The sequence below is a fragment of the Notamacropus eugenii genome, chromosome 5 (genome assembly GCF_028372415.1).
Source record: "Notamacropus eugenii isolate mMacEug1 chromosome 5, mMacEug1.pri_v2, whole genome shotgun sequence".
NCBI lineage: Eukaryota > Metazoa > Chordata > Mammalia > Diprotodontia > Macropodidae > Notamacropus > Notamacropus eugenii.
The window spans coordinates 839,539-867,360 of record NC_092876.1 but is presented as its reverse complement, the minus strand read 5'-3'; the positions used below and the strand labels follow the sequence as shown (position 1 = coordinate 867,360).

General features: G+C 42.4%; 1 protein-coding gene across 2 annotated transcripts; it reads right to left on the bottom strand.

The window, feature by feature from the left end:
- Nucleotides 1–20: 20 nt before the first annotated feature.
- LOC140508073 (uncharacterized) lies at nucleotides 21–19,324 on the bottom strand. 2 transcript variants are annotated; one of them, XM_072615805.1, is made up of 5 exons: nucleotides 19,122–19,324; nucleotides 18,101–18,301; nucleotides 10,031–10,157; nucleotides 7,560–7,655; nucleotides 21–2,261 (listed from the first exon to the last, which is right to left on the bottom strand). In XM_072615805.1, exons 2-5 carry the CDS (start codon nucleotides 18,131–18,133, stop codon nucleotides 367–369), a joined length of 2,151 nt encoding a protein of 716 aa, XP_072471906.1. In that variant the 5' UTR covers nucleotides 18,134–18,301; nucleotides 19,122–19,324; the 3' UTR covers nucleotides 21–366. The 2 variants fall into 2 exon arrangements, with proteins under 2 accessions (XP_072471906.1, XP_072471907.1); XM_072615806.1 differs by lacking the exons at nucleotides 7,560–7,655; nucleotides 10,031–10,157.
- Between the last annotated feature and the right edge of the window lie 8,498 nt (nucleotides 19,325–27,822).

Here is a 27,822-nt window from a genome sequence, read left to right as displayed (position 1 = left end):
TGACACAACACCTATGGAAATCTATTTTCTTTAATCTTTTAATAGTTTTTTAAAATTTGTGTCACTTAAAAAATATAAAATATTTTAAAAAGTGATACATCTTAAAGTTAATGATTTATTGGAAATTTGTGGGGGTTTTCCTGCATTGGAATTTTGATGACACAATATTATGTCATGTAACCATATAGTATCTACTATAAACAAGTAATTAAAGGCACATATTCCTGCTGATGCCTGCTGGACTTCCCTAACAACGGGGAAAGTTTTCTGCATTGATCACATTCATAAGGTTTCTCTCCAGTGTGGATACTCTGATGTACAGCAAGTTTCTCTTTCTGTCAGGAAGTTGTTTTTTGTTAACACTGATTATATTCGTAAGGAATGCTGGTATCTCTGATGTACAGTAAGACTAGTCTTCCGTGGAAAAGCTTTTCCACATTGATCACATTCATAAGGTTTCTCTCCAGTGTGGATTCTCTGATGTACAATAAAACTGGACTTCTGTGAAAAAGCCTTTCCACACTGATTACATTCATAAGGTTTCTCTCCAGTGTGGATTCTTTGATGTAAAGCGATATATGCCCTAGAAGTGAAAGTTTTTCCACACTCATTACATTTATAAGGTTTCTCTCCAGTGTGGGTTCTCTGATGTTGAGCAATATACTTCTTAGAACTGAATGTTTTTCCACATTGACTGCATTCATAAGGTTTCTCTCCAGTGTGGATTCTCTGATGTACAGTAAAACTGGTCTTCTGTGAAAAAGCCTTTCCACAATCATTACATTCATAAGGTTTCTCTCCGGTGTGGATTCTTTGATGCAAAGCAATATATGCCTTAGAACTGAAAGTTTTTCCGCACTCATTGCACTCATAAGGTTTCTCACCAGTGTGGGTTCTCTGATGTTGAGCAATAGAATTTTTAGAACTGAAAGTTTTTCCACACTCATTACATTCATAAGGTTTCTCTCCAGTGTGGATTCTCTGATGTACAGTAAAACTGGTCTTCTTTGTCAAAACCTTTCCACACTGATTACATTCATAAAGTTTCTTTCCAGTGTGGATGCTCTGATGTTGTGCAATGCTCTTTCTACATTGGAAAGTCTTTCCACATTGATTACATTCATATGTTTTCCTCTGATGTACAATAAGACTGGATCTCCATGGAAAAGCCTTTCCACATAGATTACATTCATAAGGTTTCTCTCCAGTGTGGATTCTCTGATGTTCAGCAAGTTTCTCTTTCTGTAGGAAAGTTTTTCCACACTGATCACATTCATAGGGTTTCTCTCCAGTGTGGATTCTCTGATGTACAATAAGAATGGCCTTCTGTGTAAAAGCCTTTCCACATTGATGACATTTATAAAATTTCTCTCCAGTATGGATTCTTTGATGTAGAGCAATATACTTCTGAGAACTGAAAGTTTTTCCACACTGATTACATTCATGAGGTTTCTCTCTAGTGTGGATTCTCTGATGTTGTGCAAGGTACTTCCTAGTACTGAAAGTTTTTTCACACTGATTACATTTATAAGGTTTCTCTCCAGTGTGGATGCTCTGGTGTTTAGCAATACCCTTTCTACATTTGAAAGACTTTCCACATTGATTACATTGATAAGTTTTCCTCTGATGTACAATAAGATTGGACTTCCATGGAAAAGTCTTTCCACATTGATTACATTCATAAGGTTTCTCTCCAGTGTGGATTCTCTGATGTCTAATAAGATAGGTCTTCTGTGTAAAAGCCTTTCCACACTGATTACATTCATAAGGTTTCTCTCCAGTGTGGATTCTTTGATGGAGAGCAATATACATTCTAGAACTGAAAGTTTTTCCACACTCATTACACTCATACGGTTTCTCTCCAGTGTGTGTTCTCTGATGTTTAGCACTACTCTTTCTCCATTTAAAATTCCTTCCACAATGATTATATTCATGAGTTTTCTTCCCAGTGCGAACTTTTTGATGTTTAATAAGAGATGAGAGTTCTTTAAAAGCTTTGTCACATTTATGACATTTGTATGGTTTCCCTCCAGTTTTAATTTTTGGATTGTAAATAACAGATAACTCTTGACTGAAGGCTTTACCACAATGATAACTTTCATAACGTTCCTGTCTTGTGTGAGTTCTATGAAGAACAGGACAAAGTTGTCTCCCAGTGAAGTCACAGGGACCATCACTTATGAATCTTTGCTTTTGAGTTACTTTCACAGAAAGACTTTGCTCTTCAGGAGTCTCTTTTATTTTAAGTCTGATCTTCCCTTCTGAAAGACACAAACAATAAAACATGTATACATAGACACATACATAATTATATTCCCTTCCTTCTGTTGGCAAAAGGTAAACTGATTTACATCCTACTTCCCCAGACAAAGAGAAAAGTCAGAATCAGTTATTTGAAAATGCCATTAGCTCACACAATGATTTCATTTACAAAGAGCTTCATACACAATCACACTGGATCCTCCTGACAAACCTGTGATACAGGCAAGGCTGGCATTCTCATCACCTTCACTCAGATCATGAGCTCAGAAAGGCTGAATGACTGGACTGAAATCTCATCAGCTGAGAATGGAAGTCAAACTTTGTGACTGGGCATGATACCAGACAGATTGTCTCCATTCTCAAACTTTTGTTTTTCACTGTTGTTTTCACTGTCTGCACTATCAATTCTTTCTTCATAGATATTATGCCATGTTGTGCAGTAGATGAGATATTACAGCATGATCTATCATCTCTGTAAGCATAATGTAATTCTCTGGTGATTGCTTTCAATCTTATTTTCTTTTGCAGTATCTGAGATCACATGAAGATGGCTGGCACTGTTTTTTGTATTTACCTGAGACATAAGAGTTGTTCTGGCCCATTACTTTTTTGGGACAGTCAGTAGATTTATTTTTAAATACCTCTGGTCTTCATAATAAACAAAATTTTTAGAACATGCACATTTCCCATTTCTGAACATGTGTGTCTCAAACAGAGACACAATTTGAGTCCATCCTCCTTTTGTCAAGAAGTGGATAGCATGCTTCACTCTTAGTCCTCTCATAGCCCTTCCCGTTTCCTGGTTCACAAACCTCTGGAGAGGTTTAAGATAAAGATCTAAGCAATTTGAGCTAAAAATTCAGTGGCACCGTAAGCAGGAAACAATGGCACAATTTAGTTACAGATATTTTTCCTCTGGGAAAACATGTGCATGATTCAACCATAAGAGATTTTCTTTCTGCAGTGATTCAAAACTATCATGATCAGTCATATAATGTTTTGGAGATCATGCAGTGATTACATTACGCTCTTGACTGCTTCTAACTAAGGGCATCCTATTCTTTCAGTTTCTCAACTTGAAATCAAATTGTTTCCAAACTTCTAGGAAGGTTGGATATTCATGTGCAAATGGTCACAGGCACGTACAGACCTTCATTGGCTGTCTGCCACTGCACCAGAGTGATTTTCTCATTCCTGAGATACCTGGTTATTACATCTCATCAAAGCTATAATCACCAGATCAAGATGTCACCTGGGTTTGCATTCTTGCAACAGAGATGGCAGCCTCTTAGAAAATCATGGTTTCTAGTAGAATACATGATGAAACCATCACGGACCACTGCAACCATTCTACAAAAGCAGGCTTTAAATTGCTACTCATTGCAATGCTAAGGTTGTTTTATAATTTGAACTAATCCTATGCTTAGGCTACTACTGTCTATCTGGTAGCTTCTCAAAGACATTGGTTGGCAATAAGGGTTAGTCATTCAGCAGAGTTTCAGTGAGAGTATAGCCAGTTTGCCAGTGGTAGAAAGAAAGGTTATAGCTGAAGAATTCTACCTTTACAAAGGTTGTTTTATAAATAAGTGTTGTTTGAAAATAACACCAAAGCATTATGTGTAACTGATCTTCCATTTTATACATTACTTGTCATGAGCCAATAGAAAAATCAATCCTTTATACAGAAACCAGAAACTCATTTTGTTGACTGGTTAGGGAGCTAAAAACAAAAACTGAACCTCCATTCCTCAGCAAAAGACCTTATACAATTCTCTCATTTTCTATCTCATATACACGTAAGCATTTTCATTGTACATTGTTTAAAAATCAGACAACAACTGATGATCCAGTGGAGGGAATACTGGTCCTTGAGTCAGGAAGACCTGCATTCCAATCTCATTCCAGAATTTGCTTAGTGCTGTGACCCTGGGCAAGTCATAGTATGCCTCAGTTTTACCCATCTCTAAAACAGACATAATACTAGCACCTAACTCCTTGGGTTATCGGTATCTAATAGATCCTATCTCTAAAGTGAGTGGTACATACAAGGTAAATGGTATTATTCTTCTCAATATTAGTTTGATTTTGACTGTTTCCTTCTGCTTTCCGTCTTCAACTGTCATTATTTTCATTCTGTGCATTCCCATATTTCCTGGTTGAACTAAATGTATTTCCATTCCACAACACTCCCTTTTCCATGGATTCACTAAGAGTCTACTGCTTTTTCTCCAACTCCCTCCATTTCTGTCTACTAGCCTGTGAGCTCCATGACAGCAGGAATGACTTTTGTCTGACTTTGTTTGCTCAGGGTTTAGCATGGCAGCTAGCACACAGAAGGTATTTAATCCATGCTTCTTGACTGACTGGCCTAAGGCTGATAGCAGACCCTAACCTCTACCTTAATCCTTCTATTCCGGTCTCTCTCCTGGTTGCCAAACCCATCTTTGTGCCTCAGTCGTGTTTCTGTCTCCTTGCACCCAATCACCTCTAAGCAGTCCCCTGTGGTAGGTTCTAACCCTAATGGAAACTGACTAGACTCAATGGTGAAGATCACAGAAGCTTCTTTCTGGTTCCTGAAGGGTCTCATACTATGGGATACCAGAGTCTCTATCTTCCCTAAACTGAGCTGGTAGTCACTTCCATGTACCTGGTCAATGACTTCCCAAGAATGGGACAGAGATTGAAGCACAGAGATCAGAAAAGGGACTCAAGTGGGTGACGTATGTAAAGTTTAGCCTTGGATTACTTCTATTGAGGGCCACAACCTTCACTCCTCCTCATGTGCTGCTGAATGGAGAGAAAAGAAAATGAAACCAGGCTGCCTGGGTCCACTACAGATTTAGGCCCAGAATCTCAGCTGGGCCCCCATTGTGGCAAGTCAATCCTTTGACATTTCCCTAACTGCCTCCCCATGCTACTTGCCACAGCTTTTCCAAATCTTTTCATTCATCCCCAACCCTCCTCTATATCTTGCTTCCATGTTCTCTTCCAGGTTCTCTCATGAGAACCTGGCCTCTTATGTCACTGAAAAAGGTGGACATTTAACAAGAGCTCTTTGATTCTCCCCATCTCACATAAATCAGATGCCTTCTTTTCCTTTTCGGCCCTGACATCAGATGAGATCTGCTTGCTAAAGCAAATCCCTTTTCCTGTGCAAATAATCCCATTTCACTCCATCTACCTCAGTATGTTTCCTCCTCTAGTGTCCCCATTTCTCAATAATTTTCAGTCTCTCCCACACTAATAACTCCTTCCCTTTCAGCACAAAGCCCCTCACTTGGTCCATGTAGCCCCATGAGATGATATCCAATATCTTTTCTCCATTTCATGGCTAAACAGCTAGAGATGGCCATTTATAACCAATGTCTCCAACTTCTTTCCCTTGCTTTCTCTGAAACTCTCTGTAGTCTTAATGCTTTTCCCCTCCCCACCAATTTCATTTTCAACTGAAGGTTCTTTCTCTAAAATTACCAATAACCTCAAAATTGCTAAACTCGATGGCCATTTCTCAATCCTCATCCTTCTTGACATTTTCAATCACCCTTTTCTTGGTATTCTTTTTCCTAGGTTTTAGTGACACAACTCCCCCCTGGTTCTCCTTCTATCTTATTCAAAACAAAATTCATTCTCTTTTCCCCAACCCTCCCTTTTTCTTAACTTCCTAAGGCTAGCTGAGGCATCCTCCCAATAGCCCAGGCTCACAAATGAAGTGTCATTGTGGGGTCCTGATTGGTCAAAAGCCCCAGAATACAGTAATAAGTGAAAAGCTATAAAACTTAAACTCTGTGAAAGGTGGAGGCCTGGACATGGCGACCTGGTAAAAATCCTAGCTTACTGAATCCTAACTTAGGCCAAGAGTCCACACTATGAGCCATGAAAGTCAAGGATACTGTATATGACTGGTACTTGAACAATACACAAACCTATGTTTAGGCATAACATTGGCTTATGCCCAAGCTCATGACTATGCAGAAAACCCCAAATATCCACCAATCGGGAGTGAAGCACCTATGGCTCCTCCTCCCTTTGCCTAATTTCTGTGATTACATTGGGGATTTTTGTGGGTCTTTGCAGGGATCCGCTGAACTATCTGGTCACTGCCTCTTTTTTTCTACTCTTCATAATGATGGATTAAACTACTATCTGGAATCAGTCTGGAACTCTGCGGCTTCTTCCTTTGGTATCAAGAACACCCCACAGTTATGGGGGAAGTATAGGGTTTCCCAGGCAGGGGAATTCAGGACCTTCCAGGCCTGCATTCCTCATAGACTCTCGACATTCACCCTTATGAATGTGGTAAAGCCTTCGGTCAAGAGTTATCTCTTATTTACCATCAAAAAATGAAAACTGGAGGGAAACCACACAAGTGTTCAATCTGCTCCAAAGTCCCATGATTCCACCTGTGGGCCATCTCTCTCAACACTGCCATTGTCTTGGTTCAGGCCTCAATCACCTCACAGGTTGGTCTGGCTGGTCGGGCTGCCTCATCTCCCCCCCAGTACAGTCAACCCTCTACCTAATCATCAACATCTTCCTAAAGCTCTCAGCTGATCACGTCACCACCTACTCAACAACCTCCTCTGGCTCCCAGCGAAAGGATCCAATGTAAAATCCTCCCCAGGGCTGCTAAAACACTTCATCACCCTCCCCCCATCCAGCAGCATGGGCCTCCTTTCTGTTCTGTGAACAGGATCCTCCCTCTTCTGGTTCCACAGGCTTTCCTCACCATCCCTGGGCCTTGTTGCTCGGCCTGGCTTCCCCGAAGCCCCAGCTAGAGCCGACCTTCCACAATGAGCCTTTCTTTCTCCTTCACTGCAGTGCCCTCCGTCTCTAGCCCATCTCCAATTTATCCTGTCCATAGTGGGTTGAGCTCCATGAGAGCTAGGGACGTCCCTCGCATCTCTTTATGTCCCTGGTGCTTAGCACAGGCCCTGTCATGCAGCAGGCACTGAATAAATGTGAGCTGGCCTAGGAAAGAGCTCACATTGGAGAGCTCGATCCCTTTGTGAACTTTCAGAATGCCATGCTCACAAATTCCAAACAAGGACTTCTTAAAGGATCATAACCCTAACCCTAAATGCACTAAAGGGCCATGGAGGCCAAGCCCCTCATTTTACAGATGGGTAAACTGAGGCTCCATGGTTCAGTCACTGGCTCAGGAAGCCACTTTTACCAAATATTTGAAAAAGAATTCCAAGCTAGGCCTTCCTGTGCCCAAATCTAGCACTTCCTTCACCACAACACATAGCAGCCTCTTGGAACCCCAGGTCTCATACACCAGCTTTCACCTCACTTACCTGGACACAGGATCCTCGGGCCTCCTTGCTCCAGCATCCATGGGGCTTCCCTTTGCTCAAAATAAGCAATCATGTCTTCTCTGGGAACTGGACACCCTGGGCATGGGGAATGAGCATGTAAAGACAGCTGTAATTTAGTTCTCTTTAGGGAAAGGGTGTGGATGCAGAGCTGCTCCATCTTCAGAATTCTTCCATTATAGGAGTCTGTACTGATCCATTGCGCTTGTGATGTAAGTAATCCAAAAGAGGATGTGTTGTACAATCTGCTCTGTGAACCAGCCAAACCCTCTGCCTCCCTTCCTCTTATGTGCCATTCTGGCAGAAACTCCTTGCCCCAAAACTGGGTAAAAGGGCAATTGTTCCAGATCAGCCTCAAGCCCAGCAACAGGGAGCTTGAATCACCTTTCCTGTCCTCCTACCTGGCTTCTTAGTCCCTGAACCCTATATGAACCTTGTGTTTGCCTCTGTGGGGGAGAGGCTTCTGCTGTCAAACTCAACCTACCCTAGTCCTTCCAAATTCTGTTTCTTGGCCAGTCTGTCATTCCTGGCGACACTAGAGGGATGCAAGCAAGCACCCCATGGTGGCTCCCAGGACTCCTCAAGGAGAGTTTCCATAGCACTGATTTTTGGAAGCTTTGGGGAGAAGATCATGGAGCCAAGTTGGAATCAGAAAAATTGTCCTTGGTGTTGCTTCTCCATAGAAGGATGCAGAGTTTCCATTGTCTAGAAATCAGAGGCAGCTGATAGTGCAGTGGAGAGAGCCCTGGATCTGGAGTCAGGATTGCCTGAGTTTAAATGTGGCTTCACACAGTTACTAGCTGTGTGCCCCTGGACAAGCCACTTAACCTCTGTTTGCCTCAGTTTCTTACACTGTCAAATGGGGAGAAAAATATTACCTAACCTGGAAGGTTATTGTGAGGACAAAGTAACATAATAATGTAAAGGAAGGCCTTGGCTCAGGACCTGGCAAATAGTAAGTGAAAATAAATGCTTCCTCCATTCTCTTCCTTTCTCATCATCTGGGCTGGAATTTGAGGGCAACAGGAAGGAAGATTAAGGACAATTTGCTATACAAGGGACAACCTGAAACTGTGATCTACAAATTGATGCTTGTTAAGAAGAAGAATATTCCAAATACTAGACCCATCCCAAAGAGGCAGTAGGTACTATGCCCAAAAGGCTATAAAACTGTTCATTGTTGGTGGAGTTGTGAACTGATCCAACCATCCTGGAGAACAATTTGGAACTGCCCACAGGGCTATAAAATTGTGCATATCCTTTGACCCAGCAATTCTGCTTCTAGGGCTGTATCCCAAAGAGATCATAAAAATGGGAAAGGGTCCCACATGTACAAAAATATTTGTAGCAGCCTGTTTTGTGGTGGCCAAGAACTGAAAATCAACGGGGTGCCCATCAGTTGGGGAATGGCTGAACATATAACATATGAATGTCATGGAATACTATTGGGCAATGAGAAAGGATGAGCGGGCAGACTCCAGAAAAACCTGGAAACACTTACATGAACTGATGCTGAGTGAGGGGAGCAGAACCAGGAGGATATGGTACATAGTAACAGCAACACTGCAGGATGACCACCTTTGACAGACTTAGCTCTTCTCAGCAATGCAAGGATCTAAGACAATTCCAGGGGACTCATGATGGAAAATCCTAGTCACGTTCAGAGAAAGAACTAGGGAGCCTGAAGGAGGATCCAAGAGCACTATTTGCTCTCTTTTTTCTTTCTTATGATTTCTCCCTTTTGTTCTCATTTTTCCTTCACAACATGATTAAGAAATGTTTAAAATGATTGTACATGTCCAGTCTATATCAGATTTCCTGCTCTCTTGGGCAGGGGGAACTCAAAATCTTATAAAAGTGAATCTTGAAAACTAAAAAGAAGCAAATATTTTTTTTTTTTTTTTTTTTTTTTAGAAAGGAAGGGTTTGCAAGGAAAAATTTTCAGAGATTTGGCAGCAAAATTCTCATCACCTCAGGTAGAGGTCAGACCAGGTCTGTAGAACCTTCGGGCTGCTTCATCCTGCAGGCTGTTTGAGGCACGCCAGAGGATTTCCTCAACATAAAAGGATGCTTTCCTCTATATTTTTGAGGACTGCCCAAAATCCTTTGGTGTGCCTTAAGAGGCCTGAGGGCCACGACTTGGGTCACAGGTTGAGCAGGCATGGGTTAGACCTGTGATATTAGTTCCATGGCTGAGATGTTCCAATACCAATTCAACCTTTGACCTGAAGCTACTTAGAACTGGTAAGAGACAGCTTTAGGAGCAACAAAGGAAACCCTCAGGTTCCTATCACACAACACAAAGACTTTTTATAGGAAGACCTGACAAGGACACAGAAGACCAGCACTTTTCTCTTTCTAATAATTGGTAAATATTCTCAACTCTGCACACTTAGAAATGAAGATATTCCCTCTTATAGTAGACTCAGAATGGCCAGGGGAAGTGTCCTTACCCAGAGATAGCAGGTTCCGGGCATTTTCCAACATGACCTCCTTGTACAACTCCTTCTGAGAATGGTCCAACAGGCACCACTCCTCTGAGGTGAAGTCCACAGCCACATCTTTGAATGTTACCAACTCCTAAACCATCAAAAGTCATAAGATGGAGAGTTGAAAGCCATTTCAGAACTGAACAGTTCATCCCTCATCACTTTACAGGAGGAAATGGAAGCCCAGAGAATGGATATGCCCAAAGATCAAAGCCTTTGAGAACCAGATTCAAAACTTCCAATCACAGTCATTAAGAACCTGATGATCAATTTGAAAAAAGCTGAGAAAAGTTTTACAATGGAATGCATCTCCCCATGGAATTAGGGAGAAGTATGCTTTCTATCTGTGAGCTAAGTAGAGTTGGGGAGAAGAAAGGCAGAGGGTGATGGGAAATTCCTTCCTTATCAGAACTGATATATGGGATAAGTCCTAAAGAAAATTCTGTGAAGAGTTTGTGAGCAGCTTAAAACCATAGCACATTCTGGGGGGTACAGTTTACGTGATCACTTAAAAGAGAACAGAAGTTAAAGAAAAGGTCGAGTTTGCTTCCCGAATGTCTGAAATAAAGTTTGATCTGGATGAAAACATGCAGAAGATTGTAAATAGATATTCGTCAGAATCTGGACTGCACTGAGAGGTATGAAATGGTTTCCAGCCAAGTGTCATTACATTGAGGGCTTGAGCACACTCTGGGGATGAAGTGTCATGGCCGAAACAGCTGCTGCCTTTTTGGGGTTACTTTCATTTGTCTATGGCACATATTCCTTAACTAGGCTATTTCATTATATAGTAGTCTTACTACTAATATATTAAGTATGATGGAGGAGGGTGCCTTCATCAATTAAAAAAGCCATGTTTAATTACCTTGGGTTTTGTTTGCTTTCATTCATTAGGGATATGTTGCCAAACTTACCCTAAAAGTAGCAACTTGGGAGAAAAATCAAGAGAATGAGTTAAGAGGGTAACTGATGGCCCACGTACAGAAGAAGTTGGCCAGATCTGAGAATGCTCTGCCACTTGGAAGGGGTCTTCTCTATGTCCAACCAGCTACCTGAACAACACATGTTTGCCAACGTGTTGGGAAAATGATGGCCTTCCAGTTCATTCTTTTCCATTCTCATCATAAGAAGATAATTCACTTTATCACATGTTCAGATATTTGGGAACCACGCTTCATCCAGGGCAAAGATGGCTATTTCATTTTTCATCGTTATGATCTCTTCTTTGAGACATCTGATTCAGGGTCTCTTTGGAATCCATATTTTACCTTTTGCTTCCTCTATTCTATTAATTCTACTTCAGAACAACTGAGGAATTTATTGCTATTTTACACTTTTTGAGACTCCCCCAAATTTCTCAAGTTTCATTTCGTCTAGGCTTGCTGGACTCACTCTTTTTTTTCAGAGTCTTTGGGATATTTCTTGTTTTACAGCAGAATGCCCAGCAAAGATCATAACTGCCAAGCCGTCAGCTGTGCAAAAGAGGATATATAGTGCTTACGTGCAAATGGGAGGCAAGATTATTTAAAAAACAAATACTTAAACACAAATTTAAGGTCCTACAAAAGAGCATTTAAACTAGATTGGTCTAAGTTGATCTGCCTCCTTGGACCCACGGTAACTGCTATTTCCCCTAAAACCAGTAGAATCGACATCCAGAATGGTCAGCAGTTCCACTGTGTGAATATGGATGAGTTCCTTTTTCAAAGAGCTTTTCCTGACTCCCCTACAAACATGATTTGGCCTGGATAAAAAGACAACAGGAATTCTTTGAAGGTCAATGGTCCAAAATGCTACGTGTGGTTAAGTATTCTACACGATCTATATTCACTGGTTCCTTTTTCAAAATTAGGATACACTTAGTATGCTCTTTAATTCATCACACAGGATAAGCACGAAAGCTCTGCCCAGGCCTCCAAGAACACTGGACTCGGCACCCTTGAAGAAAGTTTTGCCACCCTCACCTTTAGCAACCTTCTTCCAGCAGTCAATTGTCTCAGTGTACATGATATTAGCTTCTCTGTGCCCAGACTGCATTGTCAGTCATTCGATGCCTTACTGGGATAGGAGACCACACCCGTTAGAGCACTCATGATAGGGCAATCATCCAACTTACGACAACGAGTATTCCTGGGATCTGGGAGCATACCTTTTGCTGTGTCATAGATGCCAAAGTAAGCTGCTCTCTAGATAATGACACCCTGAACTGAGACACTGAAACCTCGATACAAGCTGCAAATTCCATCAGAATTAGTGATTCTCACAAGGCAGTCTCCCAGGCCTAGAATTCTGTCCCAGGGCCAGACTTCCCCACACCAGCTGCTTAGCGGGTTCTTGCAAACTCCAGGGGATAGACAAAACAGACAGAAGGGGCTCCAGCTGCACTGCCAGAGGCAAGACTGCCAGCACAATACCTCCACAACAGTGTGTGCTTGTCCACTCCTTCCCCAAAACCTGCTTACTCAACCTTGAAGGTAGAGCCAAGGGCCTGGATGGGGAAATATCTGGTGCCAATTGCTAAGTCACCCCATTAGAAGGAAAGAACCTCTTGTCCCTCAGGAATCCCAGCTATCCAATCCATCATGCCTTTGGGCTGCTTCTCTGTAGCAATGTGTGGACTTGCATGCTGCACCTAGAATAGTACCCTACCTCTCTCGAGAGGGGCCACCAAAGTCTAGGAGAGAGCAGCAGTGAAGCCACCGGCCAGGAAGTCCTTGGTGAAGGAGATGGCCTTGGTTATGGTTACAGAGGGGAAGGTATTGGAGCTGGAGAAAGAAAACCGTGAAAGATGTGGTGCTTCTCACACAGCCCTGGCTACAGCTCAGAACCAAGGGGCACTCTCTCTTCTTCAGGGCACAGTATTCATAGTGTGGGTTCTTGTGAAAGAGAGGTAGACCTTTTATTGAAGGATAACCACTTTCTAATTGATTTCTGGAACTTCTGAACACAGAAAACGAAATTCCAATGGAAAGAACTCACAGATCACCTCCAGAAGAAAACCCAAGGCTGCAAACTCTAAAAGACACAGGGGTTAAATTTAACAACTCAATTCAGAAATAAAACTTCCAAGAGCTTTCGGGAACAAGACTTTCCAGTAAGGATACTAGAACATTGTAAGAGTGTTCCCAACCCCCTAGAAACGAGAAGGGAATGAAAGAATATGTTCCAGAAAGAACTGGCCTAAGAATGCAGCCCAGGGTGACCTATCCCATGAGAAGACCAAAACAAGCCCATATCATTGATGTACTGACCCTATTTACAAAGAACTGCTTTTGTCCTATACCTGCTCAAGTCATGGTTCCATCTCTGAACTTGGTTCAGAGTTCTGCTGCTCTGGAATAAATTAAGTGTAAAAATCCAGCTCTCCTGCTAACCCAAGGAAACAGCTCCCCTTGGGGGATGCATGTGAACACAATGGAGATGAATCTAGGATCTTTACACCACCAAGCCATCCTTCAAGGCTATCTGGTTGGCCGCCTAAAAGTCTGGGCCACAACCTCGTACCTGGATTCAAAGGATGATCACTTCTTAGACAAAGGAGAGAAGGGGTCGCTTCTGGCCTGTCAATACCAAACTTCCAACTAGTCATTTTGTTCCCTGTGCCTCAGGTCTGTAACCAATCATATGACCCCAAACCCTATGATATCCCCTAACTTTTCTGTTCTGTGCTCCACAACACCTATAAAAGGAGCACTATCCTTTGGTACAGAGTCTGTGGCATATATAGTGGCAAGCCACTGGCTCGTTTGTTGACAGGCTAATAAACATTATCTTGCATGAAGACTTGCCTCAGTTTACCCTTTTGTTAAATTCTACTCTTCATGCCTGAAAATATGAGCTTAACATTATGGGGGGGAGGGAAGTGGATGTTCAATAATAAAGAAGTCTGAAATATTTTTGGAAAGAAAACCAGAACTGAAGAGATCATTTGCTCCTTGAAAACCTCAAACATGGCAAATGCAGGCAGTGAATGAATGCAGCCCCAGAATGACAGCAGAAGAAGCAGTAAGAGATTTCTTTCTAAAAGCCCACAAGGAGACAGGGATGAAGGAGAAGGTCACAGGGGAGGGCAGAGGAGGGGACACAAGAGGCAGAGAGAGGAGAGCAGTGGGCCAAGGTCTGGTCACGGAGGAGAAGTTCAACTGTCTATCCAGTAAACACCTACTATGTGCCGAGAACGATGCTAAGCATTGGGATGCAAAAGAGGTAAAAGACTGCCCTGGCCTCAGGGAGCTTACATGGGGGAGACAAACACCCACCAGCAAGCTGTGTACAGGACAACTATGTGTGTGCTCATCCTTCATTGCTGAAGAAGACCATGCCATCAGAGAAATAATGACATGACTTGCACTTGACTTTGTTTTGAGTGAGGGAAGTCTGTGCAGGTCACCAGCCTCTCTTCTCCTACAGAGCCATCTGAATCCAGTGACCAGATATTCATCAGGATGACTGGAGATGACCCAGGATGAGGCAAATGGGGTTAAGTGACTTGCCCAAGGTCACACAGCTAGTGAGTGTCAAGTGTCTGAGGTGAGATTTGAACTCAAGTCCTCCTGACTCCTGCACTGATGCTCTATCCACTGCACCACCTAGCTGGCCCAACAGGACAAATAGGAAATGATTAAAAGAGGGAAGGTGCCAGGATAGAGGGATCTGGGAAGGCTCCCTGTAGGAGGGTTTTCATTTTCAGCTGGGATTTGAAGGAAGCCAGAGAAGTCATAGGGAGCCAGTAGAGAGGAAGAGTATTCCAGGTGTGGGGACAGCCACTGAAAATGCCTGGAACTGAGAGAGGCCTGGGGGCCAGTGCCAATGGATCAATGAGTATATGCTGGGGAGTAAGGTGTGAGAAGACTGGAAAGGGAGGAGGAGACAGGTTAGGAAGGGCTTTGAATGCCAAATAGCTTTTTGTATATGCTTCTGGAGGCCTTAGGGAGCCACTGGAGTTTACTGAGGAGGGGAGTGACGTCTTCAGAACTGCACTACTGGCTGAATGGAGAATGGCTTGGCATGGGGAGAGCCTTGAAGGAAGCAGACCGACCCATCAGTTGGCTATCTTACTAGCCCCTGCATGGTGTGATGAGGTGCTGTAGCAGGATGGTAGAATCACAGGAGAGAAGAGGGCGTATCTGATAGATGTTGCAAAGGTGAGACTGACAGGCCTTAGTACCATAGTGGATCTGGGGATGGGGAGAAGAGACAGAGAAGACTCAATGATGATCCTGAAGTGAGGAGCTTGAGAGATTCAGAAACAACTGAACTCAACAACCCAGTGTCAGATAAAGAGAAAAACAAGCTACCTTGGGTCAAACTCGTAATTTGGTTAAAAACAGCTTAGAAAACTGGAAAGCAATCAGGAAGTAAATCAGGCTTAGACCATCATCTTACACCATATGTCATATATTCCAATAAGGATCTTATAAGAATAAAGACCTTACAATGAAAAAAAATTAGAAGAGAAAAAGACCAAATGCCTATTACAGGTGGGGGCAGGAGATATCCTCTTTGTCAAAAAATATTGTTGTCCTGCCTGAGTCCATGGGGTCCCTGACCTGCTTTGGGGTTTTCTTGGCAAAAATACTGCAGTAGTTTGGTATCCCCTTTTCTAGTTCATTTTACAGATGAGGAACTGAAAACACAGTTAAGTGACTTGCCTTGGGTCACACAACTAGTAAATACTGGAGGCCAGATTTGAACTCATGAAGTTCAGTCTTCCTGATCCCAAGCCCAGTGTTCTATCTACTGTGCTACCTAGCTGCCTCTGTAACCAAACAAGAGATAGAGGCAATTACAAAAATAAGTAGAAAACTTCGATTACTTAAACTGAAGAGGTTCTGCACAGACAACATTATGCAGCCAGAATCAGAAAGGAAGTGATTGAATAGGAAAAAGCCAAGGTATCAGAATTCTCTTATAGGAGTTTGGTAGCCAAGATAAGTAAACAATGAACAAATATAAGACGATTAGCCATTTCCCAATAGATGAACAAAAAGTTCTCAAAAGAAGCTCTGCCCAGGATTCATAATAACATGAAAAAAGTGCTCCAAGTCACTAAGAGGAGTCAGCGCAAACACAGAATGAGGTTTCACATAAAGAAGCACTCTGTAAATGAGTAAACATGACAAAAACCATGCTCAGTTCATGCTGGAGGGGCTGTGGGAAGACAGGCACACTGGAATAACCTCAGTAGAGCTAGGAAATGGTAGAAGATCATGAACATCTGAGTTAAATGCAGCCATGTGACCCTGGAAGTTATTTCACCTCTGTTTGCCTCAGTTTCCTGGACTGTGAATTATCTTTAGATAATAAAGATTGTTGTAAAGACTGTCAGAAGTAGATTTTGGGGAGAACAAGTTGCTCCACTTTGTCGGAATTAAAATTCTTTGCCTTTGAGCCCAATGACTCCTTCAGTATCTCCCTTCCTCTTACAGGAAAAGAAAGCTCGCAGGAATCCCAGGACTCCTTCCTCTATCCTCTCAGACCAGAAAAGTTCTAGACCTTTAACAGATGCTAATGAACTAACCAAAAGGATAAAGAAGACACTGTTTTCTTTGGTCAGGTACAAAGAGTCCAGTGAAAGACCTTTGAACACTTGGAGTTCTTCTTTAAAAAAAAAAACAAACCTCTTTCTGTCTCTTTTTTTGCATGAAGGCCCCTACCCCAAACTGCTTTGACTCTTTCTGGTTTTGGTAGCTCAGGAGGAGAGAATATTATGGTGCAGGGGTGGAGAGAGTAAGGAAGTGCTGAGTGCAAATTCAGAGATTGATAATGACTAGCTGTGGGACTCTGGGAAAGTCACTTTACCCTTCCTGCCTCAGTTTCCTCATCTGTAAAATGAGCCAGAGAAGGAAATGGCAAGAAAACTCCAAGTCAGGTTAGGGAGGGTCAGACATGACTGACCACCACCAACAAACTATAGACAGACGGTTAGATAGACAGACAGATTAATACAGATCTACATATGTCATCTGTGGAACAGCCGCACACTGATGGAGATTCCCTCTTCATGGTCTATGGAGAGTAGATACCATAATGGCAGTTGACCTGCCTGGCAGCATCCTGCACTGCCTCATTCAGAATGTCCCTGGCAAGGACTTGGACGATTCTTGCAACAAGGACAAGGAAGACAAAACCTTGGAGGTGCCTGGCACATAGTAGGTACAAATAACCAGCTCCAAGCCCCTTGGCAGTGTGTTTACTCTTCACTTCACTCCTCCTCCTCCTCCTCTCTGCCCAGGGACACTGGCCTCCTGGCTGACCCCTGACCCTGATCCTTCATCTCGTGACTCTGACCTGGGCCTCTTGACTTCCTGCCAGGCTCTGCTGATGGTGTCTGCCCTGTGAGTCTCCCTCCCACCTAACCTTATAGAGAGCTTGTTTGGCACAGCTGCCCACATGCCGTCTCTCCCACTGAAGTGGGAGCTCCTGGAGGGCAGCCCCCAGTTTTTCCTTCCTTTGTATCCAGGGACACGGTGAACAGTGCCTGGCACAGAGTAGGACCTTTCTAAATGCTCACTGCCTGGACCTGAGAATTGGTAAAGGAGAGGATGTCAGAGGCACCCAGGGAGGCTCTTAGGAGCTGAGGCAGGAGCACATGATGACCGCACAGCAAAGGACCAGGGGAGCCTTCAGGGCTTTGCTCCACGGATGCCCAGACAAGACCCGGGGAAAGGGTTTCCTGGGCCTTCCCTTGGCCACAAGGAACAAAGGGAAGGGGGAGGAGTGGTGTGTAGTAGGAGGGGTGCAAAGACATGGTCCCTATAGAACAGAAACTGAGGAATGGAATGGGTGTCCTGGTCAGTCAGCTGTAAGGAGGGAGAACTTAAATACAGAGGACGCCGCCATTGTGGGGAGGACAAGTTAGCACCTGAGATGCCAAAGCATCAGTAAATGGATTTAACAGAGAAGCAGGGAGGTTACTGCTGTGTTTGTGAAGAAAGAGATCCATAGGTAGGATATTTGCAGCTTAGACCATCCCTATATTTATGGCAATGACTTCCACTGCTGAGCTGGGTCAAGCCTGTGGAAGGCACTCACCTGGGGCTGGGAGCTGGAGCTCCCACGGGCCATTCCCTCTGGCTCTGAGCTCCCTGTTTGGGCCAGGCCTGGATTCTCCAGACTGACCTGGGGAGGGAGAAGGATCTTCTTTCCTCCTTCTTTCTAGGCAGCAGGCTGGCCGACAGGGATTTAAAGGGTGAGGGCCCACAGGAGTCAGAGGCCAAGGCCCTGCTCTCTCACCTAGGGAGGGGAAGGAGAACACAGTTAGGGTCAGGTCTGGAAATAAAGATGGTTCCACTCTCTCTTAGTCCTTCTCTTAGGCCCCCTCCACTCTCCCATCCTTGGAGGAGGCAGATAAGGCTTTGGGATCCCAGGTGGGATGAGACCAGGCAGAACCTCAGTGATCCTGAGTCACAGCTCTCCCGGCATCCCCTCCCTCTCCTCCACTTCCGAACACAGAATCTGGACCACTGACTGACAGCTTGATCTTGGAAGGAGGGTGGCTAGGCTGCCAGCAATGACCAGGGGAAGCCTGAGGCTCAGAGACACAATCCGGAGGCTGCTGCCGGCAGGGGGCCGAGGAGCAGGGCCCGAGGTGGGTGCTAGGGGTGGGCAGGCAGGCAGGACTCTTGGATCCTTACAGGGGGTGTTCAAATTGCATCTCGTCCTGGCCCCCCCACCCCCGAGTCAGGACGGTGGAGCAGGAAATGGGATCAGGAAAGGGGAACCTGGCAGTCAGTCCAAACTGCTGCGAAGATCAAAGGCACGTGACTTATCCACTGTGTCCGAACTGGCCGCATTTCCCATCCCAGCAACGTGAGCCGGGCAGGGCCGGCTCCCGGGGGGCTCAGCCCTTTGGGATGTCCATGAGCAGCCCCCCAAAACCCTGTGAGAGGGACCTCAAACTGCCCCCGCCTGGGGATCCCCCCGGATCGTGGGTGCTCCCCACTCTGGGATGGAACCCCGGGGCGGGGGGAGCTCTCGGCCCCTCCCCATGCCATCCCCCTCCCCACTTTGCCCAGCTGGCGGCCCCCTTCCCCTCGTTCCATTAATTAAATACCCATTCACTTGGCCCCGTGGTAAGGAGGATCCAAGGGACGCAGCTTTGGCGGCCAAGGAGCCAAGCAGCTCCAACTGTCGGGCATCGTACCCAGAGGCGCAGACCGTGCCCAGCCTGGTGTTCCGGCTTCCCAGAGGCCTCCGCACGGTGTGCTCTCCGGGGCTGGCCCCCGCAGGCCATCCCTGGAGGCTGACCCTCCCCCCTCTCTTCCGGGTCCTCCTCCTGAGCCCCTCCTTCCCCCTCGGCCTTCCCCTTCCACCCTCAGGGAACCAGGAAGCAAAGGCTGGTCTGAGGGGTGCTGTGTCCGTGCTTCTGTGCCTGGGTGGGGAAGGGGGAAAGGCTCCCAGATGGTTTTTGGCCGTAAAACAGTTTGGGGATGGAAAAGTTTTCTTCTCTCGCCCCCAAACATAAGGTGGGTGTGCCCAGGTCAGGGTGGGGAGGAGGGGTGGGGCAGGTGCAAACTCTTCCCTCATCACTGTCTGGGAGACGAGCCAGGACTTGATGGTCCGTATCGTCACCCGCATGATCATGTCCCCAGGAGCCAGGACTGTGCCACTGATCGCTCCTGGACTTTTCTTGTGGTCAGGGGTTAGCGCTGTATCTTGTTCTGGTCCCCGGCCACCCCCTCCCCTTCTAGGCAGTGAGTGCGAGCAGCACATAAGACTGCTAAGGGGAACCTGGAAGTCCCATGCACGTCATCCCGAAGATCAAAGGAGCAGAATTCCCAAATTGTGCCATCTCCTAGTGCTCGGTGCTGAATCAGAGAAACCATCCAGCTGCTGCTCCACCGACTCCTGCTTTCTTGTTTTCACTAAACATATAGACCCAAGCGCTTTTCCTTATTCTGAAGATATTCTATTTTTTAAAGATTAACAGATTCCAATATTAAATAATTTATTTGGAATAATAGGCAAAGAAGGAGTCTCCCATGGTCACCTAATTGATTCCAAAGTTCTGAGAGCCTTGAGAGGGTCACTTCCTCTGACCACCTTGGGAGGGCCTGCCTTGCTTGAGTTCTCTGTCAAATAGCCTTTGAGTCAAAGGTCCATCTGGCATGGTAGATGGGCTCTCTGCAGTGGCGTCTGAATGCTTGGCAGTGTAATTTGAGAAAGGACCTCAGTGTCCAATACCTTATCATGCCAGGTGACCTTCAGAATCTTCCTAAGACAGTTCAAATGGAAGTGACTCAGTTTCCTAGCATGGCGCTGGTAGACTGTCCAGGTTTCATAGGCCCACAGCAATGAGGTCAGCACAACGGCTCTGTAGACCTTCAGTTGGGTAGGCAGTCTAATTCCTCTTCTATTCCACTCTTTCTTCTGGAGTCTCCCAAACACTGAGCAAAGTCTGGCAATTGGTGTGTCTACCTCATCATCCTTGTGTATATCCCTAAGTACACTGCCAAGGTAAATGAACTCGTCCACAGCATTCAAAACTTCTCCATTTGTTGCAACAGATGTTTCCACCTATGGATGGTGTGGTGTTTTCTTGGTGCTAATTATTAGGCCACAATGAGCACAGGCAGCAGAGAAGTCATCCATACTTTGTGGCATCTCAGCTTCAGAGGCGAAAGTGGAGAGAAGGCCCAGAAAATCTCTGACCATCCTTACAATCAGTGAGTGCCATTCCATTGGGCATTTGGCCACTTCACAGACGTGGTCTGTGGCAGACCCTGGGCCAGTTATTGGACATATAGCATCAACCATTACTGAGTTTGTTGTAGAAAGATCAACAAAATTAATCTGAATGAGTGTTTCTCTCAAAGTCTGTGAAATGTGCATCTAGAGATCCACATGGGAGCTCATTGTGAGCCAGTGCACACAAAGCAGGACAGAGAGCTGACCTGTCTTCAGAGCAATTCCCTCTCAGTCTCCCTCCCTTCCTGCTCAGGAGGCCTGGGTCAGCCAGAATTAGAGGCTCCCTATGGTTAACCATGGTATGAGAAAGGAATTCCTGAGGTGAGTAGGTTGCAAATACAATAAGAAAAGTAAGATATCTGTGTTTCCTTTGCCATTGACATGACATAACATGGCATGTATCCAAAAAATAAGAAAAGTCCGGCTATTCAAGATAGTATTTGGTCAAGATGCCTTGTGTCACAAACAGAAGAATACTTGTGAAAGAAAACTTAGAGAAATGTCATAGCCAAGTTTCAAGATTCCCAGGTTAAAGAGAAAACATTGCAAGCAACAAGAAAAAAATGCAAATATTGCGGAAAAACTGTCAGTATTCCACAAGACCCAGCAGCTTCTACTGTTAAAGAACATAGATCTTAGAATTTTAGAATTTGAAGAGCAAAGGGAGCTGGGGTTGCATCCAAGAATAACTTATCTGGAAAAATTGAGTGTAATTCTGAATGGGAAAAAATGGATATTTGATGAACTGAAAGACTGTCAAATATTTGTAGCAAAAAGACCAGAACTCAATGGAAAATTTGATATAAAAGATCCAAAAGAAATATAAAGAAATCATTAAGGACCAATTATAAGGCACTGATTAAGGTCAGATTGTTTACTTATGATATCTGAAAATGTTATTAACATTAGTAATTACTGTGTTGACCTGAAAACTTGGTTAAAGAAAAGGCAACAGGCTAAATGCATACATTTTAAGATTTAATTAATCAATTGATCAATTCCCTATTAAAGAAAACGGTAACATTATGCATTATGGAGCCAGAAAAATGTTCTGCCTACCAATACAAAGAATTGGGCAGCCTTAAATATGTTTTAGGACAAAGATGTGTTGTGTCCTTCAGATTTATGATCTCCATAAATGACTAATGATAATGTTTAATATAAAATTTTGGAATAATCTCTTTGTCCTCTCTGAAGCAAACTCAGAGAATGCCTCTTCCTATGTCAACAAAAGCCAGGCAGGGCTGACTCAACATTCCTTAAGAGACCTTTAACCTAAGACACTATCTTGAATAATGGGACATTTTCCATATCTTAATGTTTGTAGACATATACTATGTTATGGCATGTTAATGGTAAAGAAAACACAGACATCTTGGGTCGTAATTTCTATGTGAAACTTTGTCAAACTCTGTTATCTTATTGTATTTACAACCTATGCAATTAAGAAATTCCTTTCTAATGGTCTAGTTAATCACTCATGGAGATCATAAATCTGAAGGACACAGAACACTTCTTTGTCCTAAAAACATATTTAAGGCTGCCCAATTCTTTGTATTGGTAGCCAGAACATTTCTGGCTCCATAATGCATTATGTTACCCTTTTCTTTAATAGGGAATTGATCAATTAATTAATTAAATCATAAAATGTATGCATTTAGCCTGTTGCCTTTTCTTTAACCGAGTTTTCAGGTCAACACTACAAATATTAAGATATGGAAAACGTCCCGTTATTCAAGATAGTGTCTTAGGTTAAAGGTCTCCCCAGGAATGTTAAGTCAGCCTTGGCTGGCTTTTGTTGACATAGGAAGAGGCATTCTCTGAGTTTGCTTCAGAGAGAGCAAAGAGATTATTCCAAAATTTTATATTAAACATTATCATTCCCTCCTTTTGGTCAAAGGCAAGCCGAAGGCTTCTCCTGTAGACCAACAAAGATATGAAAAAAACCTCTAAATAACCAGTAGTGTGAGAGTTTATTCTTCAGGCAAGTCTGGTTCAGGCTCTTGGGAAAGTTGTCTATGTCTGATGGCATCTTCTTCAGGCCTCTTCAAAATTGGAGGGCACAGTCACTTAGGATCAGGGGCAATGGAGGTGACAGATGGATCCATGAGTCTATACAGAAAACTTGACAGGGTCTCCAAGAAAACATGGTTTGATAATTGAAATGAAAGAATACAACACAGTTAACATGGCTAAAGGCACTTAGCAATAGTTCAGTTTCCCAGCCATGCAGGGCTAGGTTCAAACAACACAGTGAAGTTTTTTTTTTTTTACAGTTCACAAATTATATTTTTACATTAAGTCAGGTACAGATTAAAACTTAGATGGCTCACAATACACTAGTTTTGAAAGGGAGATTTACATGTCACCAACATAAACAAGAAAATTAAACATGAACCACACAAATCAATGCAATTATTATTTCAAAGTTAATTAACATCAAGTTCCTTGTATCCCAGAAATCCATTCTTAATTTTCATTTAAACAAAACTTTGAATCCCAGATTTCTCATGCAGTTGTCTGATACCTTTTCTTTAACAATAGGTTTTATTCTTGGGCTAGTTCAAAAAAGAGAATTCTGCCTTTCTGGCTCAAATCTAGAAGTTCCCAGATACTTCTGACCATATAAATTAGTACAATTACTTAAAATTTGTTCTCCATTTTTTTTGAAATTTCAGAAAATTTCGGTTCACATTATTTACTGTTTCTATCTTTTCCTAAATCTTGTACCTGGAATAAGAATCTTTTAAAATGTGAGGGTTCAACTCTATAATGAACTCATCTGCCTTTTAAATTATTGGACAGATATTTTAATGGAGAAGAAATAATTTCACTTACTTTTACTACTATCCTGTAAAAATTTTATGCAAAAATCCAAATTTGAGATCTTATTATCCAAAGCATGACAAATTTTAGAAGTCAATGATATACATTTGCATATAATTCTTAGAGGAATCAGGCTGATCCTGTTGTTTTTCCTCAAAATTTGTTACTCTATTTAATTAGACATCTATCACATTACATCTTTGTCTTATTACCTGATCTAATCATTTCCTCGATGTTATCTCTATATTATATCTATTTATTTGGCCAAGAATATAGGTTAAAGTTGTAAGCTATTCATTCCTGCACCCCATTATAATAACTGAGAGATGTTCCAATTTCCATTTATTATTTGATAGAATTAGTATTGTACTTACAGAACTTCTTGATTATAAAGATTTGCTATAAAAGAGAAAGAGGGACAATGTTAACAGAAGGAAAGGATCTCCTTAGTTTTGGTTGATTCCAGGAATAAGCCATTATCTGACATGTAATCATGAGGTTACAAGGTGTTGAAAGCAGGGCTTAGAGGTAATCAGGTGGGAGATTTCCTTTCTCAGAAAGGAACTAGCACATTTGGGGAATAAAGTTAGGAAGATCCTACCTAGGCCATGTCCAAGGTCATCTTCAAAACCTTTCCAAGCATCCACCATTAGCCTGCAGCACATGTCAATTGGCTTTATGATAACTTAGACAAGTATTCCTGTAATCAGAGCTTCAAACAACAGTAAATTGCAGTCCCAGTCTTATATAGCAAATATTGGCTGGTATCCCTCAGATAAAATACTTCCTCACACTTTAAACCATCTGAAACTGACACAAAAGTATCCAGAACAACTATCTAGGACCAACAGGGGTTTAGATAACCCATATTTATTCCCAAATCTTATCTACCTTTCATAGTTTCAAGCAGAACTTAATTTATCTTTCCAAATCTCTCAATCCTATTATCCAGATTATTCCACTTGCTTTTACATTTTAACCATAAGACAAGATAGCTCCTAAGTTATTACTTTTTACTGGTGTAACTGTACTGGAATCTCATTCCAGCTTTAACAAAGCAAGGAGGTTAATGACTAAATTTATAGTTTGATGGAATTATGTCTTTGTTTCACAAGTTGCCATTCTTCCCTAATTATACTCACTCTGGAAGAATGAGATACTTCAGGAATTAAATATTTTACATATAATAAGTCCAAATGCAGATTTTAACTCTGACTTAGACCATAGAATGACTACAAATTCAGATCAAAACAGCTTAATTTTAACAGTATATTATTTTTGAAATTTTAGTAGGCTTTCAAAGAATCACACATGATTTTTCAAAACATGTTTTCTAAAAGTATTTCCCTTAAAAACAATTTAAAATTTACTGTGATGTTCACTAAACTCTTATGAAGAAAACTAGTTGGAAACTTTTAAAATGCTTGATATCTCTTTTTTTTCTTAAGCAAAAATAAACCTTTAAAACTGAAATTCATTAAAGCTGAGTTGTTACAAAAATGTTCTTAAGTAATATGAATTTCCAAAGTATTATAACAAACTGAATTCTTAATTATTGTAGTATTCTTAGGTGTAAGAGACTGACTCACAGAAAAACACTGTTGCTTTTAAAATCCTTTTAAACAATGGGAACATCTTAAGATAAGTCTTAAGTAGTTTACATAAACTTCTGCCCATGTTCTAATTTCAGATAAAAATAATATTAGATTTCCCAGTAAGATTACACAAAAGGCTCACATGTTTTGCTGGTCACTTGTTATTGACCACAGAAATTTGCTATAGAAGGAAAAAGCAGGGACATATGACATACAAAATATGACAGGATAAAACATCTTTTACTCTGTTTGAATTCAGATAGGAGTGAAATTCTCCAATCATGCACTATCTGTTTCAAAGCCAGACTCAGGAATAGTCAGGTGAGAAACATTGCTTTTTAAATTAGGAACACAATAGGGAAACTGAGCCAGGGGGATCCCATCCTAGATTGAGTTTAGACTTGTCCCCTCAGTGTTTAGTCAGGTGAGAAATATTCCTTTGTGGCATGTGTCTCAGATACTGATTTAATGCAGACAACTGTACCCAAATTCAAACTCAAAACGAAAATAGTTATGGTCCCAAATGCCTTTTGCCTTAAACAGCAAGTCTCACTAATCACAGCTTAGAGTCAGATAACAGTTATTTCCACTCTCTTGGAGTTACACTAAACAATAAAGATTTACCAGGACACACACACATAAAGGATTCCATTTAACATCTTTCCTTCTCAAATTTAAAACTTGTCCTGATGTAAAAGCCAATTATTAAAAATTCTCTCTATCTATTACAACTTCTGAGCAAGTAATATTCATTGTTTAGAATTTGCATTAACCAACCAAATTCCTTTACTAGGACTGATGATCTTACCCACAGGAATGGGAAGACTGTTGTGAATGAACAGAAGGAATTTAAATAAAGCTTTCACTCCATTCCCTCCTTTCCATACATAGGAATCATTTAACAATTTTAGGTTTCAGCATTGAAACAATAATCCCAAATAACTGAGTTAACAATCCTACAACTTCACAGAAGAGAGTCAAATTGTTTAGCTTTAACTTTTTTAACAGACAAGGGTGAAAATACCTGGTTTTCTAAATGACAATTACAAAACATTATAAGACAAAATTAGCAGGACTGATAAAGTAACATAACTGGTGTTACACAATTACACAATTTTCCCAACATCTTTTAGTTTCAACAAAATTCAAATTAAAAATTGCTTTGTCTGACACTATTTCTAGATTACAGTGGTCACTCAATTTTCACAATCTAAGAGAAATTCAGAAATACAATCCTAGAAATACTGTTTTAAAACAACAATAACTGTAGATGGTATAATTTGCATTTCCAGAAATTATTGATCTTATTACTTTTAGCAATTAAAACCACTTCAAAGGTAACAATTACATTTGAGAGATAATAATGTTGTATGTAACATATACCAGTCATTATGTTAAGCATTTTACAATCATTTTATCATTTTGATCCCATAACAACAAGCATAATTATTTTTACAAATCAGAAAATGGGTCAAACAGAGATAAAATACTTTTTGCAATTGAACAGAGAAGTGAAATTTACCAAGAGCAGAGAAACTGATGTCCCAGTGGTGACTTTCGCAGGCAGAGTGTAGAGAATGCTCACTACAGGCCTGATTCTTCCACGTTTACCAATCCCCCCCACAGCAGCAGAATTTACTGAGCCCAAGACAGTATGCAGCTGCTGGGACAGTGTGGGAGGAATGTGTAGGACATTTCCAAGCTTTACCTAGAAAGGTGGGCTACTCACAGTCTTAGGAGTAATTTCAAATGGTCAGTTCCCGAAATATTTCTGATTAATTTCACAACATACAAATCTGCTAAAATGATTTTACCTAAGATGATCTAACTTTCCATTGTAATTCCAGGTTGGCCAAACCAGAATGACAAGGAAAAGTCTCAAAGTTTTGTTTGTTTATTTCCCTAGCTGCAGCCACTGAAGTCCGGCTGCTTGCATTTAAATCTTACAAGATAACACACTTGTTCCCAGCACACATGACACATACAGGAACATACACCAACAGACAAACTGACAACAGGACAAATACAAACGTAGCTCACAAAAAAACAACCCAGAGAGAGAGGGCAATTAGAAGCTTGCTAGAAATCCCCATCATGAATTGGCTATTATTATTCTGAGGAAAGGGGGTTGCAAGAATCCAGGGTCTGATAATAGAGGGGAATCCTGTAGCCTTTGCTCAGAGCACCCCTGTGGTCTTTGGAGGGTTGGGGACCCTTGGTGCCCCAAAGTTTCTGACTGTCTTAAAGAAACAGGCCCCATGGGAATAGGTTCAGGCCTCTAGTTCTTAGGTGGATTGTGACTGTCCTCTTCAGGACCAGAGTCCTTACGGGAAAGCAGGGAGGGAGAATGGGGAGGAGGGAGGCAACAGAGGCTTGAACAGAGGCTGCCTTCCTCAGGTCTAAGGTAGGGGAAGGCGAGGGGGAAAGATTGCATCTAGGTGCTGTCAGTTTCCCCAGATCAGATTCAAGGGGAGGGGGAGGAAGGAAAGGGGTGAGGAATAGGACAGAGGGAGTGAAGGGAAGGACAGACTGGAGCCCTTGAAGAAGAAAGGATTTTTGCCAGGACACGGCTAGGTGATGAAGCAGCTCCCAGCCCTAGAGGGAAGAGGCTACCTGTCTTTTGTTCTCATTCAGCCAAGTCAGCAA